Genomic DNA, 19834 nt, shown 5'->3' with positions numbered 1-19834 from the left:
ACCTAAGCATTAAGTGCTATAGCCATTACACCACACTACCCTGGCCCCTGGCTCCAGAGCAAGTTAGCTCTGTTGAAATGAGCATTAAGCATTTTTTTTCCGGTGGGGGGTGAGCACCTGGGGCTGCAAAAGTATAACACAATCACTCTGAAAAGATTCCTAACTGGCTGTTTACAGAGGTAAAAGAATAGAATAAAACGAGGCCAGATAATATGGACACACTTAAAAGTAGTTCAATCTACAAAAAATGTCAACAACTTCTAACTGCAATTTTCAATAACAAAACTGTTTAACACTATACAAGCTATTTAAGTAAAGGAATCTTTTTTAAAAAAGGTAAAGTCAAGCAAATTATTCTCAATACCTATGCTGGACCATATTAAAATGACTTATATAATGCATAAGAATGAAGTTGCACCCTTAACTTACACTATATACAGAAATTAACTCAAAATGGATCAATGACCTAAATGCAAAACCTAAAACTATAAAACCTAGAAGAAAACATAGGGGAAAGGTACATGACATCCAATTTGACAATGATTTCTTAGATATGACACCAAAAGCACAGGTAACAAAAGAAAAAGATAAACTGGACTTCACTGATATTAAAGCATACTACCAAGAAAGAGTAAAGAGACAATTCACAGTATAGGAACATCGATGTGCAAATTATGTATCTAATAAGACATTCATATATAAAGAACTCCTATAACTCAACAATAAAAAACCAAACAACTTGATTCAAAAATGGGCACTGAATAGACATTTCTCCAAAAAAAGATATACAAATGTCCAGCAAGTACATGAAAAGATGCTCAACATCAATAATTAGGAAAATGTAAATCAAACCACAATGAGATACCATTTCCCACACATTAGGATAGCTATTATCAAAAAAAAAAAACTCAGAAAATAAATGTTGGTGAGGATGTAGAAACATTGGAAACCTTGTGCATTGCTAATATGAATATAAAAATGATGCACTCAAGGTGGAAAACACTTTGGCAGTTAAACAAAAACCTACCGTATGTCCCCAAAATTCCACTCTTAAGTATCCAAATCAATTGAAAGCAGGGACTCAAATAGCCAAAAAGTGAGAACCACCTAAGTGTCCATCTACAGATGAATGGATAAACAAAATTTGGTATTCAGCCGTAAAAAAGAAACATTCTGATATATGTTACAACAGGGAGGGACCTTGACAACATAATGATTAGTGAAATAAGCCAGGCACAGATAGACACACATTGCGTGACTCCACTTATATGAGGCACCTAGAATAGGCAAATTTATAGAGACAGAAAGTAAAACTGTGTTTACCAGAGGCTGGGCAGGTCAAGGTGGAGTTATTGTTTAATGTGTACAGTGTTTTTGTTAGAGATGATGAAAAAGTTTTGGTTATAGGTAACGGTGTCGGTTATACAACACTATGAATGTATTTAATGTCACTGAATTGTACATTTGCATATAATAAAGTGCAATATGTTTTACCATATATGTTTTACCACACTTCAAAAAATGGTTACAATGCTTTTAAAAAATAATTTACATATATCCTTTGAAAGAAAAAATTTAATTGCCATGATGTTAGTAATTTTTAAATAAAAAAAGAGTTGAGCCCTCCAACAATAATACAAATCACTGATAGTGCTTTACTTACCCGTTTGGGGCCACTAAAAATCTTTCTGGTATTTTCCTTTGATTTATCTCCTTGTTTATTTGGGGGCTTCTTCACACTTTCAGGCACACCAGGCAAATCCTCTGTAAAATCCAAGTTTTCTGAAACGGTAATCAAAACTAGCTAGCTTTCTATTATTTCAAATTGTCTACCAGACAACCTATGAACACTTTGAGGAGAAAGAGGCATATTGTGGGGAGAAAAAAAAAAGGAATAAAAGCACCACAGAGTTGACAAAATACTCCAATGATACCAAGTCTCATTCTCCCATGCTCACTCCCTGCTTGTCCCCTACTCTAAAAGAAAATCAGAAACCTAGTTGCTGTGTATGTGCTCCAGTTTTACTGGCAAAATCAATTCTTTTCCAGAATAATTTGTTCTTCAAAGTTCATATAACTGCTAGTTATCTATCAACATTAATACTGGCATGGTCTAGTTTAAACACACACACACACACACACACGCACACACACACACACACACACAATCAGGTGATATGTACCTGTAACATTTTTCTAGAATTTAAGTACACTGAATCATGTTGGCCTTCAAAGAATGCCTGCTTATATCTGAAGAGGCCACATTTTTTAAAAAACCCAAAAAAGGGTACAGCTATCCTTGGCAAAAGATACAGAATGACCTAGTGCAATGTAGTTCCATGGTCTGTGGTACTCCCACAAAACTAACCAAAGGATTACACTAATTTCCAAATGGTTATATTCTTTTCTAGCCTAAACGAAAACAAAAAAGAAAAAAATAGGAAGGGGACTTCCCTGGTAGTCCAGTGGCTAAGACTCCACGCTCCCAGTGCAAGGGGCCCAGGTTCGATCCCTGGTCAGGGAACTAGATCCCATGTGCATGCCACAACTAAGAGTTCGCATGCCACAACTAAAGATTCTGCATGCCGCAGCTAAAGATCCCGCATGCTGCAACTAAAGAGCCTGCACGCAGCAACGAGGTCCCCGTGTACAGCAACTAAGACCCGGCACAGCCTAAATAAATAAATAAATATTTAAAAAAAAAAAAAAAAGGAAGACTTGGGCTTCCCTGGTGGCGCAGTGGTTGAGAGTCCACCTGCCGATGCAGGGGACACGGGTTCTTGCCCCGGTCCGGGAAGATCCCACATGCCGTGAGCCATGGCCGCTGAGCCTGCGCGTCGGAGCCTGTGCTCCGCAACGGGAGAGACCACAACAGTGAGAGGCCCGCGTACCACAAAAAAAAAAAAAAAAAAAAAAAAAAAAGGAAGACTTTTCTCTGTCCCAACCCTTAAAAATGTTTGCTGTTTCATACACTGTATGAAGACTCAGACTCCAACTTTGGATATATCAATCAGACAGTCTCTAATTTTTAAACATTATTTGGTATCAACATGACGTTTTTCAAAGGGAGCCTAATGATTTAGGATAACTTGCTCTCAAGGTTAGGATAAGAGCTAAGAAGGCTGTAGCAGGACTGGAGCTCAGGTTTCAGTACATAATTATTAATCATCTTCCTGAGAAAGCATATGTAAAGCTGTCTACCCAGTCATATCTCAAGTGACTAGCAAGGCTGCAGCAAACTTCAGTTCTTCAGAAGCAATTCAACACAATGTTGAATTCTGAAAATACTCATTTTTTTGCAGTGGGGAGTAAGGCAGGCTCCTAGGGGCTACTCCTGTGTAATTCTAGTTTTAGCGATTCTAATCTAGCAAACCTATTTTTAGGCCAAATGAAGCAAAATGGTAGGTAGCCTCAAGTATGAGACACTCTATAAGAGAATCTATATATAAGAATACTATGGGATCATTAGTTGCAGCCTGTGGGCTCTTAGTTGCGGCATGAGGGATCTAGTTCCCTGACCAGGGATCAGAACCCAGGTCCCCTGCATTGGGAGCATGGAGTCTTTTTTTTTTTTTTTAATTGATTTTTGGCTGCATTGGGTCTTTGTTGCTGTGCACGGGCTTTCTCTAGTTGCGGCAAGCAGGGGCTACTCTTAACTGCCGTGCGTGGGCTTTTCACTGGGGTAGTTTCTCTTCTTGCGGACCACAGGCTCTACACGCACAGGCTTCAGTGGTTGTGGCCCACGGGCTCTAGAGCACAGGCTCAGTAGTTGTGGCACACGGGCTTAGTTGCTCCACAGCATGTGGGATCTTCATGGACCAGGGCTCATCCCCTGCATTAGCAGGCGGATTCTTAACCAACTGGACCACCAGGGGAAGTCCCTACTATGATAGTTCTAATTCACCATAATGACTCTTGTTCTACGACCCTAAAAGGACAAAAGCTCTATTTAACAAGTAAACTGATATAGGAAAACTGTATTTGGTTAAATACAAATAAATATAGCCCTTGTATCCCAGAGGCTTTCACATACTCTTCCTCACTCAACAGTCAATCCACTTCACAAAGCCCTTGTCAAGCAGTGACTTACTCATAGCAAATCTAACCTATTTCTTTTGTTTGTCTCTCAGTGGAGACTATCAACTCCTCAAGGACTTCAAGTCATTACTGGTCCTACTATCTTAAGGGACAAATTAATTTTTCACTGATAAGAGTGTATAAATACTTAACTAGCACTTTTTAATTTTATTAAGTCAAGTTACGAGGATGATTCTTAAGATTTAATCTTAACTTCATAAATTTAAGATTTCTTTAGAATGTTTTTTAACATTTATTGATTGATTAGGCTTTTTTACTTTAATTTTCTAATATTTTCCTCATTACAACCATCTAATATCAATATAGTTCTAAATGACCAAAATCTATCCTTATGTCTCCATTGCATTTATTTATTTATTTATTTATTTTCCTTTTTGCGGTATGTGGGCCTCTCACTATTGTGGCCTCTCCCGTTGCGGAGCACAGGCTCCGGATGCGCAGCCCCAGCGGCCATGGCTCACGGGCCCAGCCGCTCCGCGGCATATGGGATCCTCCCAGACCTGGGCACGAACCCGTATCCCCTGCATCGGCAGGCGGACTCTCAACCACTGCGCCACCAGGGAGGCCCTCCATTGCATTTAGTTTTTCAAAACTGAAACATCAAGATGTTCAGTGTCCCTATAAACACACACACACACACACACACAAATTCTCAAGTGCTAATGGTAGAATTAAAATACAAATATGAAAAGACTCCCCAATTTACAAACTGGTTCCTTACAAGGACTTTATTAACATTTAAATGCTGTTATCTTTGGATAAGGTAATCTTTGGCACTAAACAGGTACTCCTATTAAAATTAAATGTAGTAACAAGCTAAAACTGAGTATCCAGGAGGAAACTAAGTAGCTGTTACTTAAGCCTGAAAAACACGTTTACTTGTAGTTTTTTTTTAAGTCTTACCTGCATTATTAGTACTAGACTGACTGTCCTGGGAATTATCACTGCTTTCTGGAGGAGGCTGCAAGGAGGGTGATGGAGCCGTTTTAGATCTTTTTTTGTTTGTCTTTCTTTCCACTTGACAGTCATCATCTTCATCATCTTCACTTTCACTGAGATCATCAAAGCCAAAATACTTAATTTTGTAATTAGAACTCCCAGAACCTCCTTCATCACCTCCTGTCTCATCATGATCTTCAAAACCAAAAAATTCAAGTTTAACATCTTTTTTAGATTTAGTATTACTAGGTCGAAATCTAGTAGTGGTCTTAGACGTTGCAATATCTGCTTTTTTTCTTAGCCGGCCAGCTTCTCCCAAATCTGCAGGAGTTGATGCAGTGAACTCATCCATGCTGCGTTCCATAGTATCCTGTATGGTAACATTACAAACTGACAAGCAAGATGGATGTAAAACAGTATAATCTCTAGTCCGTCCAACCGTCCCTCTAAAACTGGTCCCACAACTTACACTGCCTTTCTTTGCCTGATTCAGGCCATCTTTACTTGATTCACTGTTTGCTTTGGCTAAGCCCTGACTGGTGCCGTCCATTAGCTTATCAAAATTTGATGCTCCTTGTGAGGATTTTGCTTTATTGGCCCTACAATACGTCCTACAGTTGCTTGGCCTAAGAACACTTTGCATGATGTCTTCCTCAATGGCTTCATTTAGATTTTCCAACCGATTTTTAAAATCCTCATCCTTCATCTCCAAAAGAGGATCACTATCCAAACTTAAAATACAATCTTCTGATCTGCTATCTTCAAAGTCATTATCCCATTCATACAAACCAGTTCTTACAGATCCCTTGATTGAAGATGTTTCTGATGGAGATTCTGACCTTCTTCCAAGCTGGGAGTTCCAAGTATCATTTGTTTCTTTGATTTCATCAGCTTTGTATCCAGAAGCCACTGTAGTTTCTGCATTGGGTTTCTTAGTACTGTCTTCAGCATTTTTGTAAATATGGTGACTATTTTTTTCATGTTCTTCACTAAAGTTCTCCACTTTGTCTATAAAAATGAAAAATAAGTCAAAGGATAAAAATATGAGTGACAGCAATGTAAAAGTTAACAAATAAAAGGGACATTTGGTTAATTAATAGTACAATTAATTATGAAATAATTGCAATAATTTTAAATTGTGAAAAAAATAAATGTTTACATATCTGTTAATTCCCCTTCCAGTATACAGCTCTCATGTCTTCCAGTGACCTCTCCCTAGGCATCCAAGTCCCTTAAAATTGTTACCCTAAACTCAAGAGATTTCAGCAGTGTTAAACAACAGGATCAATTCTGAATGACATATAAATAACTCAGCCAAACCTTCTAAGACATACTATGGATTTTTCAAATAAAAATGTTTAATCACTGTAAAGCAATTATACTCCAATAAAGATGTTTAAAAAATGTTTAAAAATTATTTAATAGAACCTTAACAATGTAACACAATTAATGAAAACATTCTGGCAGTGTCTATTTCTCTGGGGTAGGGTTGCCCATATGGCATGCCAGCTCTGTCTAGAAACCTGTTCCAGGGTCAGGTTTCTTTATTTCTGCTTTCCATTCTTTTTTCTAATCCTAAAAGCCATACAACTTCAAGGCTCTTTTTTTTTTTTTTTAAACAGTGGCTCTGGTGCCTAAGTTACATGGCTACAGTGGCTATTTATCCATATCAGCCAGTGGTAAATCTTAAATTGACTACTAATTTTGTACTTGGGGAATTCATTTTTGTTGTCTTTAATTTTATCATCAGAAATATTTTTAAAATTTTTCTAAATGAGATGGAAATGTGATCCAAACTGGTACTACAATTAATTCTCCAAGCACTTGTTAGTAGAAAAAGTCTGGTTAAATGTTTATGCCAAATAATAAAATTACCAAAAAACAAAACAAAACCTACATTTAAGAAAAGTCATTTACAAATCTCAATTAACAAACCATCAAATAAAAGCAAAGGGATGCTTTACATGAATTCACTGTACAATTTTTAATGCTACCCAATGGGTGTAAATGTTATTTATATTTACTTACCTCTACAAGGCAACTAATTTATAGGTATACCTGTTTTATTCTTGGATATTTCCCAGCCAAAGGCAAGGAACTATAGTGTTCATAATCTCAGAAGTACCAAATCAGTAAGTATACAATACTGAAAAGCTAAGAATTAAAAGCTGACTCTGACATCTGATACTTTCTTAAAGGGGCAGAAGCAAAGCCAAGTTTAAAACCAAACCTGAAGAAATGATACCAGTGCTCTTATAACAAGTGGAAAGAGCACTAGTAGCTGAATTTGGAGACTTGTGTTGCCCTAACCAACTAGCCCTATAGAGCTCAGGCAAGACCCTTAACTTTGGACGTTTTCCTGAGGGCTTCAATTTCCTTCTGTGCTCAAAAGGGAAGCCACTGACCCATAATACTTTCCAGCATTATTAAAGGAATTATTTGCTAAAAAATGCCTATGGGAATGCTTTGTATGCCTAGCTACACAGACGTCTATGAGATGTCGCTAAATGTTATACCACACCACTTTTATAGTTACATAGCATTCTACTGTCTTAATGTCACAAAAGTTATTTAAGCTGTTTCTAATTGTTTTATGTAATAAACATCCTTCTGACTTAAAAAAAAAGGTTATGTCACAGTAAACTTTATTATCCATGTTTTTAAAAATTACTACTTCAAGTTTTACTTACCACTCCCATTTCCCCTAAAGTCAGAGAATATGTGTTGTGTTTTTAACAGTTACTATTCTCATGGGCTGCCTTTCATATGTAAATCTAACTCTGTTGTGAGTATACCTTATAAATTTAAGTGCAAAGAGTAATAAAGAGCCTTAGAGAAAGAAGTATTGTCACTAAAAGTTATGTCATTAGTAAATACAATTTATTCATGTATTCAATTATATAGCATAAACAATCCTACAGATGAATTATTAAAGTATATTATATAATTTTTAAACTTCAGAAATACACTGCACAGATAAAAACTAATTTAATCAACGAAGAGTTCTGCACAAGAAAAGCAATCTAAGTTTTCCACAACAGTATTCTGATAAATAAAATAAATGCTTTCTATAGTCCTTCATCATTTAGGTCTTCAAGAAATATTCTTAACTATACCTTCAGAAGAGAAAGAAAGGCTATCTTGTCCTAAAATGCAAAATAGCAATTACTTTCAACTGCCCTCCTTCCCTTCCTCAAACATCCCAGCTTCCTTATCAGATAAACTCACTTTATATCTCAAAACATCAAGGGTGGGGAGAGGAAATAAAAATGAGTTGTTTCCTTTTTCTTTTAAAATGGCTTTTATTGAGACACTTTTAGGGCTTCTGCAACATTTCCACTTGGAAATCTTTATTTCCAGTTCTTAGGTGGCTAAACTCTTTTCTGTATGCCAACAAGGATCACTCACACCACCTTAGCAAGGAAGCATACTCATCTATCTTTGCTCAAGTGTCCAACCTGGTACGCCCCCCGCACCTTTTCTTTTTTTTAAACAGAGAAGATAAATATCGGTATTTACTCTGTTTTAATCTAAACCAGCTATATAAACAGAAATGTATTTCTAGCAAAGATAACCGTTTAGGAGTTAAACGGATGAGTGCCAGCTCTGCCACTTAGTGGCTAAAATGACCTTAGGCAAGTCACCTTAACTTGGGACAGGGACTTCTCTGGTGGTCCAGTGGTTAAGAATCCGCCTTCCAATGCAGGGGATTCGGGTTCAATCCCTGGTCAGGGAACTAGGATCCCACATGCTGCGGGGCAACTAAGCCTGCACACCGCAACTACTGAGTACGCAGGCCAAAACTAGAGAGCCCACGCACCACAACCACAGAGCCCATGCACTCTGGAGCCCATGCACCACAACAAGGAGCCCACAGGCCAGAACGGAGGATCCCACGAGCCGCAACTAAGACCTGACGCAGCCAAAAATAAAATAAAATAAACATTAAAAAAAATAAGTTGGGACAGTTTCTTCATCTGAAAAAATGAACTAATAAAATCTGTCTCAAGGGCAAGCTGAACAGATAAAAGAAGATAATGTATCTAAGGATATATGCAGGTTACAGAACATCACACAAATGCAAATTATCATAGCTGTTACAACTCTGCCGCAATATAAAATATATTTTTAATAATCTTTTAGTGAGACATTTCTTAGTGGAATTTAACCTGTATGTTCATCAATATTCCCTCAGGTCCTGTGTCTATCAGCTTCAAGCAAGGAATCCAAAACTACATTCTAAGGCCTACTGTTCTTCCTCAGCCTAAAGGGTAAAGATTGGATAAGTAGAAAGTTTTCAGCAGAAGACTTAGCCTAGCGTCATCTGCAAAGATACTTAATAAATGCTTTTTAATCTCACTAGATTTTAGTATCACTGGATAGGTAGAGTCTCTTGTATATTCGGTATTACACAAGGGGGGGAATTTAGCATAATAAAGGCTATGTGGAATTTGAGAAACATGGTATTGAACCACACAGCTAAGACAATAACTAGATGTGTAAAAATTTGGCAAGTCGAATTTCCTCTCTAAGCCTCATTCTGCTTATCTAAAAAACAGTAAGCAACCTCACATTAAAGATTAATTAAATGCCTATTATTCCCTTAAGATTCTTAATTTTGAAAGGAAATAGATGATTCCCTTAAAAATAAAAACACATCAGTACTTGCAATAACATGAGTATATATGGTTTTATACAGGAAAATAATCAGGTGGGATAATTTAAGGCTTTCATGCGTAAAGTGAACTCTGAAGTATTTAAAAAGTGGGAAGGGAGGTTTGATCAGAGATTTATGAATGATTTCATGGGTTCTGCAAATCTTGTGACACTGTGAAAAAAATGCCTGTGCACACATTTTTCAGGGAGAGTATCTATAATTTTAGCAGGTTTTCAAACACTCCAAAATACATTTTTTAATTGGTAAATGACAAGAGAAGGAGCAAAATATCTGTGGGAAATCAGTGTATGTTAATTGCAGAATTTCAAATCTCTATGGGAAGGATTATTCAATAATATGTACTGGAACGTCTTTTATCTTTAACCATAAAGCAAAAGAAATTTCATCAAAATTAGATGTCCATTAGAAAACCACTATTTAGGGAATTCCCTGGAAGTCCAGTGGTTAAGACTCCACACTTCCACTGCAGGGGACACAGGTTCAATCCCTGGTCAGGGAACTAAGATCCCCGCATGCTTCAGCGCAGCCAAAAAAAAAAAAAGAAAGAAAAAAGAGAAAGGATTAAAACACACACACAGGGCTTCCCTGGTGGCGCAGTGGTTGAGAGTCCGCCTGCCGATGCAGGGGACACGGGTTCGTGCCCCGGTCCAGGAGGATCCCACATGCTGCACAGCGGCTGGGCCCGTGAGCCATGGCCGCTGAGCCTGAGCGTCCAGAGCCTGTGCTCTGCAACGGGAGAGGCCACAGCAGTGAGAGGCCCGCGTACCGCAAAAAAAAACACAAAAAACAAAACACACACACACACACACACACACCAAAAAACGCTATTTAAGAGAACTACCATACCAGAAAGAGAAAGAGAGTGAGGGAGGGAGTGTGTGTGTGTGTCTGTGTGTGTGTGGGGGGGGGTGGCCAGGGCAGGGTGGGGGGTTGATTACAACTATGTAAAGAAGGCTCCAACTCAATAAGACACCCAATAAAAATTTAAAATAAAAAAATGATCAAGAGATTTGACTAGTCACTTGATAAAAAAAGGATATTCAATAAACATATAAAATATAAATACATTAAAAGGCACTGACGTTCATTGGTTATTAGGAAGAAGCAACTGAAACCATAATGAGATGCTACTAAACAACCAACGAAAGAGTTAAAATTCACAATGCCAAGTACTGCGGAGGAGGTAAAGCAACTTCAACTGCTCAGAATGGAAATGGGAACAACCACTCTGGCATTACCTACAAAAGCTAAAAAACGTAACAGTTATCCTATGACCCAGAAATTCCACTTCAAAGTACTTACCTAAAAGAAATGTATGCATACGTGCACTAAACGACTTATTAAACTTAACCATATGAAACTTCCACTTTTAAAATAATCAAGTATTAGAAATTCCACGTGGTTCAACATAAGGGAAGTACACTTATGACATCATTCCAAAACAAAGAAATATAAATATCCATTAACAGTACAATCAATAGTGGTCTGTTAATACAAAGAAATACTGCAGAGCAATAAAAATAAATAAAACTACATATCTGTAGGAGTATATCTTAGTACAATCACTACAGAGAGCAATTTGGTAATACTTTTTAAAATTAAAAATGTACATATGAAAGAAACAGACTAACCCTGAAGCAAGCTGTTTTATTTACTCTACAAATAACTCTCCATGAGTATGAATAACATAAGCAACAAGGAAACTCACTACAACATTGTTTCCTGATTTCTGCTTTCATAAACAATACAAATACCTATCAATAAAGAACTAACTAAATTATCATACAACCACATGTCTGAATACTATATAGCTGTTAAAAAGAATGAGGCAGGTCTACAGATACGGCCGCCCTTAGGGAAAGGGATGACAGAAGGATAAAGAGAAAGTCTTCCATACCTCTTGAATTTTATATTGTCTATAAATAGTCTATTCAAAAGCCTTAAAAGTAAAAATTAACCAAAAAAACAAAAATAAAAAGTAAAAATTAACAAAGGTACATATTAAGTACCTTAAACTGTAACAGTGATCCTACAGTTATCTTTTTTTTGGAGTGCTGAGCTGTTAAAGAATTGTATTTATGGGCTTCCCTGGTGGCGCAGTGGTTGAGAGTCCGCCTGCCGATGCAGGGGACATGGATTCGTGCCCCGGTCCGAGAAGATCCCACATGCCGCAGAGCGGCTGGGCCCATGAGCCATGGCTGCTGAGCCTGCGCATCGGAGCTTGTGCTCCACAACGGGAGAGGCCCGCGTACCACAAAAAAAGAAAAAAAAAATTATATTTATGTATGAAATAGTGTCTGGAATTTGCTTCAAAATAATCCACTGTTGAAAGGGAGTAGGTGGTAATAAAAATGAAATAAGACTGACTATGAATTGATGTTTATTGAAGCTGGATACACACACACACACGTATATAACTGTATGCTAGTCTGTATATACAAACAGCATATATACTACCTTCACCCTTCTTAGAAGAAAGTGAAGATATTTCCTTTCACTTTTCACTAAACCCATCATTATATAGATAAAGAAAAGTCAGCCCAGAGAGGCCAATGATGACAAAGGCTGCCAATTAAACCAATGACCAAGAGATCTCATAAAAAGAACCATACCAAATTCTAATACATATTACACTACCTCTAGTGGTGGCTGCTGAAAATTGAAATACTAAAGCAGATAAACCATCTAAACCCACATTAATATAAGAGGTCTAGATGAGATGAAGAGGTTAAAATCTAATGTGTTGGGCAAATTGCAATGAGTATCATCTGATGTGCTAAATACTAAATTTAAACAAAAACCTTTGACTTCTAAGGCGACTGTACAGATGATAGAGAAGTGGCTTTGGAGACCATGACCCATGAAATACAGGTGAGGTACCGAGAAAAGTTTAATTTGTGTGTGTGTGTGGGGCGGGGGGATGTGCCACCATTACATGGCAAGCTGCCTCTAATCTGAGTGGCTGTCATGCAAAGAGAGAACAAACTTATTCAATGTGTAGAAATCATTCAAATTCATAGAAACTAAAAGGACTGATGAGCATTAAAGGTCAATTAGAGGGACTTCCCTGGTGGTCCAGTGGTTAAGACTCTGCGCTCCCAACGCAGGAGGACGGGGTTCAATCCTTGGTCAAGGAACTAGATCCCGCATGCCTCAACTAAGAGCCCACAGGCCGCAACTAAAAGATCCTGCATGCTGCAACTAAAGATCCCACACGCTGTAATGTAGATCCTGTGTGCCACAACTAAGACCCGGTGCAGCTAAATAAATAAATAAATATAAATAAAAATAAATAAATAAATAAATAAATATTTTCTTTAACAAATCAACTAGACCTGTCCAATGAAGGGGATGCCTAGGGAGGAGAGTGTACTCCCTTGTCATAAAAGAAGTATTTGATAAAATGGGACTTCATCAAAACCAGTAACTTCTGCTCTGCAAAAAAACACTGTTAAGACAATGCAAAGACAAGCCACGGAGTCAGAGAAAATGTCTGCAATAAATATGTCTGACACAATACTTGTACCCAGAATAAAGAACTCTCAAAATTCAGTGAGAAAATAAACAACCCAATTAAAACTGAGCAAAAAAATGTGAGCAGACGTCACCAAAGAAACTATACTGTTACCAAATAAGTACATGAAAAATGATCATCAGTCATGAAGGAAACGCAAAAGGCTGATTTCCTTAATATACTAAGAATTCAGGGCTTCCCTGGTGGCACAGTGATTAAGAATCCACCTGCCAGTGCAGGGGACAAGGGTTCGAGCCCTGGTCCGGGAAGATCCCACATGCTGCAGGGCAACTAATCCCGTGCACCACAACTACTGAGCCTGCGCTCTAGAGCCCGCGAGCCACAACTACTGAGCCTGCGTGCCACAACTACTGAAGCCTGCGTGCCACAACTACTGAAGCCCGCATGCCTAGAGCCTGTGCTCCGCAACAAGAGAAGTCACCGCAATGAGAAGCCCACGCACCACAATGAAGAGTAGCCCCCTCTCGCCGCAACTAGAGAAAGCCCGGGCGCAGCAATGATGACCCAGCGCAGAGAAAAATAAACTAATTAATTAATTTAAAAGATTTCTATGAAAAAAATATATATACTAAGAATTCTTACACATCGATAAGTCTAATGAACGTCCCAGCAGAAAAAGCAGGTAGAGACACATAAAAGCAATCAATAGAAAAAGAAATAGAATGAATTAATAACTTATGAAAAGACACTCAATTTCATTCACAATTAAAAATCAGAGTACACAATGTTATATAATAATTATACTTCAATAAAGCTGGAAAAATAAAGTAAAACAATTGAACTATATACTTACTAAGCCCTCAATATGTGCCCACTACTGTCCTAAATACTTTCCATCTATTAATTCATTTGATCTCTTAGCAACCATCTGATGTAGGTACTATTACAAGTTCACGAGCCTTTATCCACAATTCTAACATCTAAAAAGCTCTGAAAACAAAGTTTTCTCATAATGCATTTTGAAGCAAAACCTGACCTCACCTAAGTGAGGCTACTGATAGTATTTTCTTTTCTGAAGAAACAGCTGTCTTGATTAGAGTGCTGCCTAGCCCCTGACGGGTGTTAATGTAAAATACATACACTTTCTAAATTCCAAAATAATCCCAATTTCAAGACAAATCTGGCCCCAAAGGTTTCAGATAAGGAAATGTGAAGCTGTATCCCATTCTGCAGATGAGGGACGGTAGATTTCAGTTAGTAGACAGTTGACAGTCACATAGTTAAGTGGTGTTTATTGTCTGAAAAATAAAGCAACTTTTTAAAGAAAACAAAAACACTGGAAGCAACCCAAAGGTCTGATATCTACAAGGAATTAGTTAAGAAATTACGAAACATAGGGAAATTGACACACCATGCAGCAGTATTTTTAAATAAAAAAGGGAGGGAGGCCAGAAAGAAGTTTCATATACTGACATAGAATTATTCCCAAGATATATTAAGTGAAAAAGGTACAAAACAGCACGTTATCATTTTGTAGATCTAAATACACACACATATATGTAACTGTTTGTATTGCTTGTAGGTGCACAGCATATGTCAGAAAGGGTAACAAAATTATGAATGGTCGATCACTCCAAGAAGAGCTGGGACAACTGGAGAAAGGGGCTGGGAAGCCTTTAACCACTATCATTTTGTACCATGTGCAGATAGATTTTTTTAATTTAAAACTTTAAAACATAAAGATGTATATATTCTAAAGCAGAAAAAATTAAACCCCCAAAATAAACAAAACATTTTTTTTCTACTTTCAGCTAGACAAAGTCCAAAGTCAGACAGAATGATATGCTAGAAAAAAAAAGCCACACTGTTAGTGGGAAATTTGGCAATACCAATTGAATAGTTAAATGTACATGCTCTTTCAATTCTAGATGTTTCAACTTCTAGAAACATCTTCTGCCACTATACTGACAACATGACTCTCAAAAACATAAGTAGAATGATGTTCCAAGTAGCATTTATTTGTAATAGCAAATGACTAGAAACAGCCAAACTACCCCTAAGAGACTAAAGTATGGTACATCCATATAATGGAAAACCATGAAGCTGCTAAAAAAGAACAAGGTAGATTTATAAATACTGATGTGTACATCTTAAAGATTTTTCTGTGTTTTTTAAGGCACAATACACTATACACACACAGTATACACAGATATATATCATGCTCCCATTTATGTGTTTGTTTTTAAGGATACACAGATTTACATGCTGTGCATATTAAAGATTATGAAAGTCTATGTAAGAAATTGTTAACAGCACTTGCCTCTGTGAAAAGGAACTGATTTTTCACTGTCAATGAAGGTATGTGGCTATCTATCAAGGGCACTTAAAAACTCACAGGAAAAACATGGCACATCATCCTCAGTGGATCAGTTTTACTCAAAGATTTGGAAGGTAAAAAGTACTTAAGAAGTTAAGCATTTCAAGTGGTAATTTAAAATGTTTTATATTTTATAAAGCATACCTATCAAACACAAAGCCCACATGTAATTTTAAAGATAAAACAGTAAATATAAAACAACTTCAGGGACTTCCCTGGTGGTCCAGTGGTTAAGAATCTGCACTTCCACCACTGGAGGCATGGGTTCGATGCCTAGTCAGGGAACTTAACATCCTGCATGCTGCACAGCACAGCCAAAAAAACTTCAAAAGCAGCATTCAGCTGGGCCCACTACACAAAGCAGTCCAAGTCAACTCAACTTCCCCTCAGTCCCCATCAACAACAGCCCATGGAGAGCCTTACTGCCCACTGCCATTGCCCACCCACACACCAAGAAGCTTGTCTGCTCCTGTGGCCTCCTGCTCAAGCTGCCTAACTCTGCCCACCCTTGCAGAAGAACAGGGAACCACACCCACATACCCAAGCCAATCCTCAAACAGTAGGCCACCCTGACAATTAACTCTTCAAACTAGATACACAGACCCCTGGAGTTACACAAAGACCTTCCAAAACATATACAGGCATAATTAAGTTTTAGGGACATTCGTTTCTAAACCCCCATCTTCCTCATGTACTCTGGTCCAAAAACTGATCTACCAACCCATCTGGGATTAATCATTCTTCTCCCACGTTACAAATAATGGCATATCCCTCACCTACCCCTAATCTATGATACACTGCTCCTACTCTGGCATGACCTATTAAGAAATAATGTGATACATTATTAGCTTCTGTGCTTAATAACTGAGTAACTCTAATGTCTTGGCAACAAATCCTTTGCATGTCAGGTGGTTCCAATTATTGTTTTCCAAATAGAAACTACCATAGCAAAACTCTCTCCATTCTTATTTTTGTCTATATGGTATCTCAATATTTACACGTATTAAAAAATAGGAATAGGTTGATGCCAAAGACTTCGTAATTCTAGCAATAGTATTCATCCACATATACATGAGCTAATTGAAAAAAGGCGCCACGCATATCATTAAGAGGTGTATTTCCAATAAACTTTGCCTTTAAGACTCACAGCAATCACATTTGATCAATTATACACTAATAATTGTGGTAATAACTTAATCTAGAAGAATTTTTAAATACTTAAAGCATCAGAATCACAGAAAATTCTTAAAAGTTCACATTTAAATTTATACACATATTTTTGTACAAAGAATTATGAAAAGATGACCGTTAAAAGACATATTCAGGGGGCTTCCCTGGTGGTGCAGTGGTTGAGAGTCCGCCTGCCGATGCAGGGGACACGGCTTCGAGCCCTGGTCCGGGAAGATCCCACATGCCACAGAGCAACTAAGCCTGTGCGCCACAACTACTGAGCCTGCACTCTACAGCCCACGGCCACAACCACTGAGCCCACATACCACAACTACTGAAGCCCGTGCACCCTAGGGCCCGCATGCTGCAACAAGAGAAGCCACTGCAATGAGAAGCCTGTGCACCGCAACGAAGAGTAGCCCCCGCTCACCGCAACTAGAGAAAGCCCGTGTGCAGCAACAAAGACCCAAAGCAGCCAAAAAAAAAAAGACATATTCATTAGGATCAAATTCTAAAGGGGAAGTGGGATAGAAATACAATTTCAAAAAGGATAAAGGGTGCTGTAAATCTTCTGGCTGTTAAAGAAAAACTTGTTCTTTTTTTTTTTTTAAATGTATGAAAGTGAACAGCAAATATGTATTTGTAAGCAAGAAGGTGATTACAATAAAAGACAGGATAGCAATTACTTTGAGGTGAAGGAGGGGACACAAGGAAGAGCTTCTGGAGTGGCTGGCACTCTTCTGTTCCTTGATGTGGGTGGTGGTTACAACAGTGTTGCTCTTATAATAATTCACTAAGCAAAACATGTATTTCTAGATATTTTATTATATTGTGTGATTTTCTGTAGCTGTGTTTTATTTTACAATAAAAAAGTTAAAGAAATCACTATGATACCTATTGCATGTCAGTTTTATTTTAAAATGCCAATACTTACAGGAAATTACATTATTTTACAGAAAATGTATATCCTTTGCAAGCATTTCAGTATTTTCGTGACCAGCAATCCACACCTAGGTACTTGCCCCAAGAGGAATGTGGACATATCTCTACACAAAAACCCAAATGGAATTGTAAGCAACTTCATTCATAATTGCCAAAAACTGAAAACCCAAATGTCCTTCAACTAGTGAATGGATGGTGGTGCGTACAATGGAATACTAGTCAACAATAAAAATACTGATACAGTGCTCGCTTTGACAGCACATATACTAAAATTGGAATGATACACAGAAGATTAGCATGGCCCCTGCACAAGGATGACACAAATTCGTGAAGCATTCCATATTTTTGGCATGGACATGTATACGCTACCAATCTAAAATAGATAGCTAGTGGGAAGCAGCCGCATAACACAGGGAGCTCAGCTCGGTGCTTTGTGACCACCTAGAGGGGTGGGATAGGGAGGGTGGGAGGGAGGGAGATGCAACAGGGAAGAGATCAGGGGACATATGTATAACTGATTCACTTTGTTATAAAGCAGAAACTAACACACCATTGTAAAGCAATTATACTCCAATAAAGATGTTAAAAAAAAAACCGGATACATGCAACAATGTGGAATACTCTTAAAAGCATTATGCTAAATGAAAAAAGCCAGATTGAAACTGCTACATACTCTAGACCTCAGGTATATGAAATTTTGGAAAAAAACAAGGCTGCAGGGACAGAAAACAGATCAGTAGATGCCAGCGTTGGTGGTGGGAGAAGGGACCCACCATAAAGGAGCATGAAAGAGCTTTTGACAAGAGGGAAGTAGTCTCTATCTTGATAATGATTACCTAATTGTGTACATTTCCACAGTTTTTTTTTTTTTTTTTTAGATACTGCACCAGTTATCTTCTACTTGCCCTTCCAGATCTACTCTCCACCCTGATCTCAGCCCCGGTAGGCTGACCTGTAACAAAGTTTCCTTACCCTCAGGCTTCCATCGGGTTCCATCTATGAGGAGCCTCAGGACAGAGGAGGGAAGGAGCGGAGTTAGGTTCAAATACTTTATCCTCAAGCACCCTCTTTATGAGGTCCCTTCAAAAGAAGGATACTGCTTTTCTTAAGGTGGCCTCTAAACGGCTCAATTAATCCCTTGCCCCTGTGAAACTGGGTGATAATAGCTTCACTGCAGCTAACCCAGGCTAGGCTTTCCCTAACATTCCTCCCACACCTTTGTAAATAGCCTAAAACCCTCCTGGTTTGAGGCTAACTGGGGCATGCCATGTTTCCAAGTGCGACCTTGACTGATAAATCAAGATGAAAACTTAAAAAATATATGAGAAGGCAAACACATCTTGTCATCTACCTCCTCCTGTACTCTAACACTCAAAATGTACCTGTACTTCTTTCCCATCTCCTAATCCAACAACCCACTACCCCCACCTCCCCGTACCTTTTAAGTCCAGAGTATTCAGGCCTCAGTGACCAGCAAACTCACACACACCTGGGGGTCATGCCCTCTATCACTTCTTTGCCCTAACTGAAACCTGACTAAGGACGCTACTTCTCCTGCAGTGCCCTCTAGTATCTCAGAGAAGGATGGCTTGCCCTTTATAAAACTATTACTACTCCCCACTCTTATAAAAGCCCATTCCTTTGAGGCTTGTGTCACCTAGTTACCCTCTAATATTCCTCATATCTGTCATCTAACAACCTTATTCTTCATTAAAGGATTTTACACGAAGATTTATAATCTACCCCTCCCTGCCACTTTCGCCATCATCCTGAATTCCACCAAATTCCAACCCCCTGACCTCCCAGTTCCTTAATCTTCTCCCATCAACAGTCTTCTACATTCCATCTGAGCCACCAGTTCACAGTTTCATCCAGGAACTTGTCATGTCCTAAAATGCTTCAACTTTCAAATATTAAAAAATCAGATAACCCACATTTTAGTCACTACCAACTATCCAACTTGCTTGTTCCAGTAATCCTATTCTTGACTTTTACTTAATAAGACTCTCAGTATACTGACCTCTCTTCTCTTTCTCCTACCCACCCACCCTGTCCAGTTAGTAAACTTTAAACTGCACAGTCCATCATTTCAGTCGCTCTCTGGTTGATAACCTAAATTCTTTCTTCTCTATCTGTTCATTCCATATCTACTCAG

The 19834-nt window shown here is 38.2% G+C and overlaps 1 protein-coding gene and 1 non-coding gene across 3 annotated transcripts in view; one reads left to right on the top strand and one right to left on the bottom strand.

The window, feature by feature from the left end:
• The window catches only part of WAPL (WAPL cohesin release factor), a 77779-nt gene that overhangs the window by 47411 nt on the left and 10534 nt on the right, over positions 1–19834 (bottom strand). For both annotated transcript variants that reach the window (XM_060103346.1, XM_060103336.1), the window contains 2 exons: positions 5002–6045; positions 1664–1782 (listed from right to left, as the gene is read on the bottom strand). In XM_060103346.1, the coding sequence (XP_059959329.1) occupies positions 1664–1782; positions 5002–6045 (1163 nt within the window). The remainder of the gene's footprint in view (positions 1–1663; positions 1783–5001; positions 6046–19834) is intronic.
• On the top strand, positions 17922–18026 carry LOC132501358 (U6 spliceosomal RNA). Its single transcript, XR_009534225.1, has one exon. It is a non-coding gene; the product is annotated as a U6 spliceosomal RNA (small nuclear RNA).

Source organism: Mesoplodon densirostris, chromosome 1, assembly GCF_025265405.1.
Source record: "Mesoplodon densirostris isolate mMesDen1 chromosome 1, mMesDen1 primary haplotype, whole genome shotgun sequence".
Lineage (NCBI taxonomy): Eukaryota > Metazoa > Chordata > Mammalia > Artiodactyla > Ziphiidae > Mesoplodon > Mesoplodon densirostris.
This window is presented reverse-complemented; position numbering and strand designations above follow the sequence as displayed.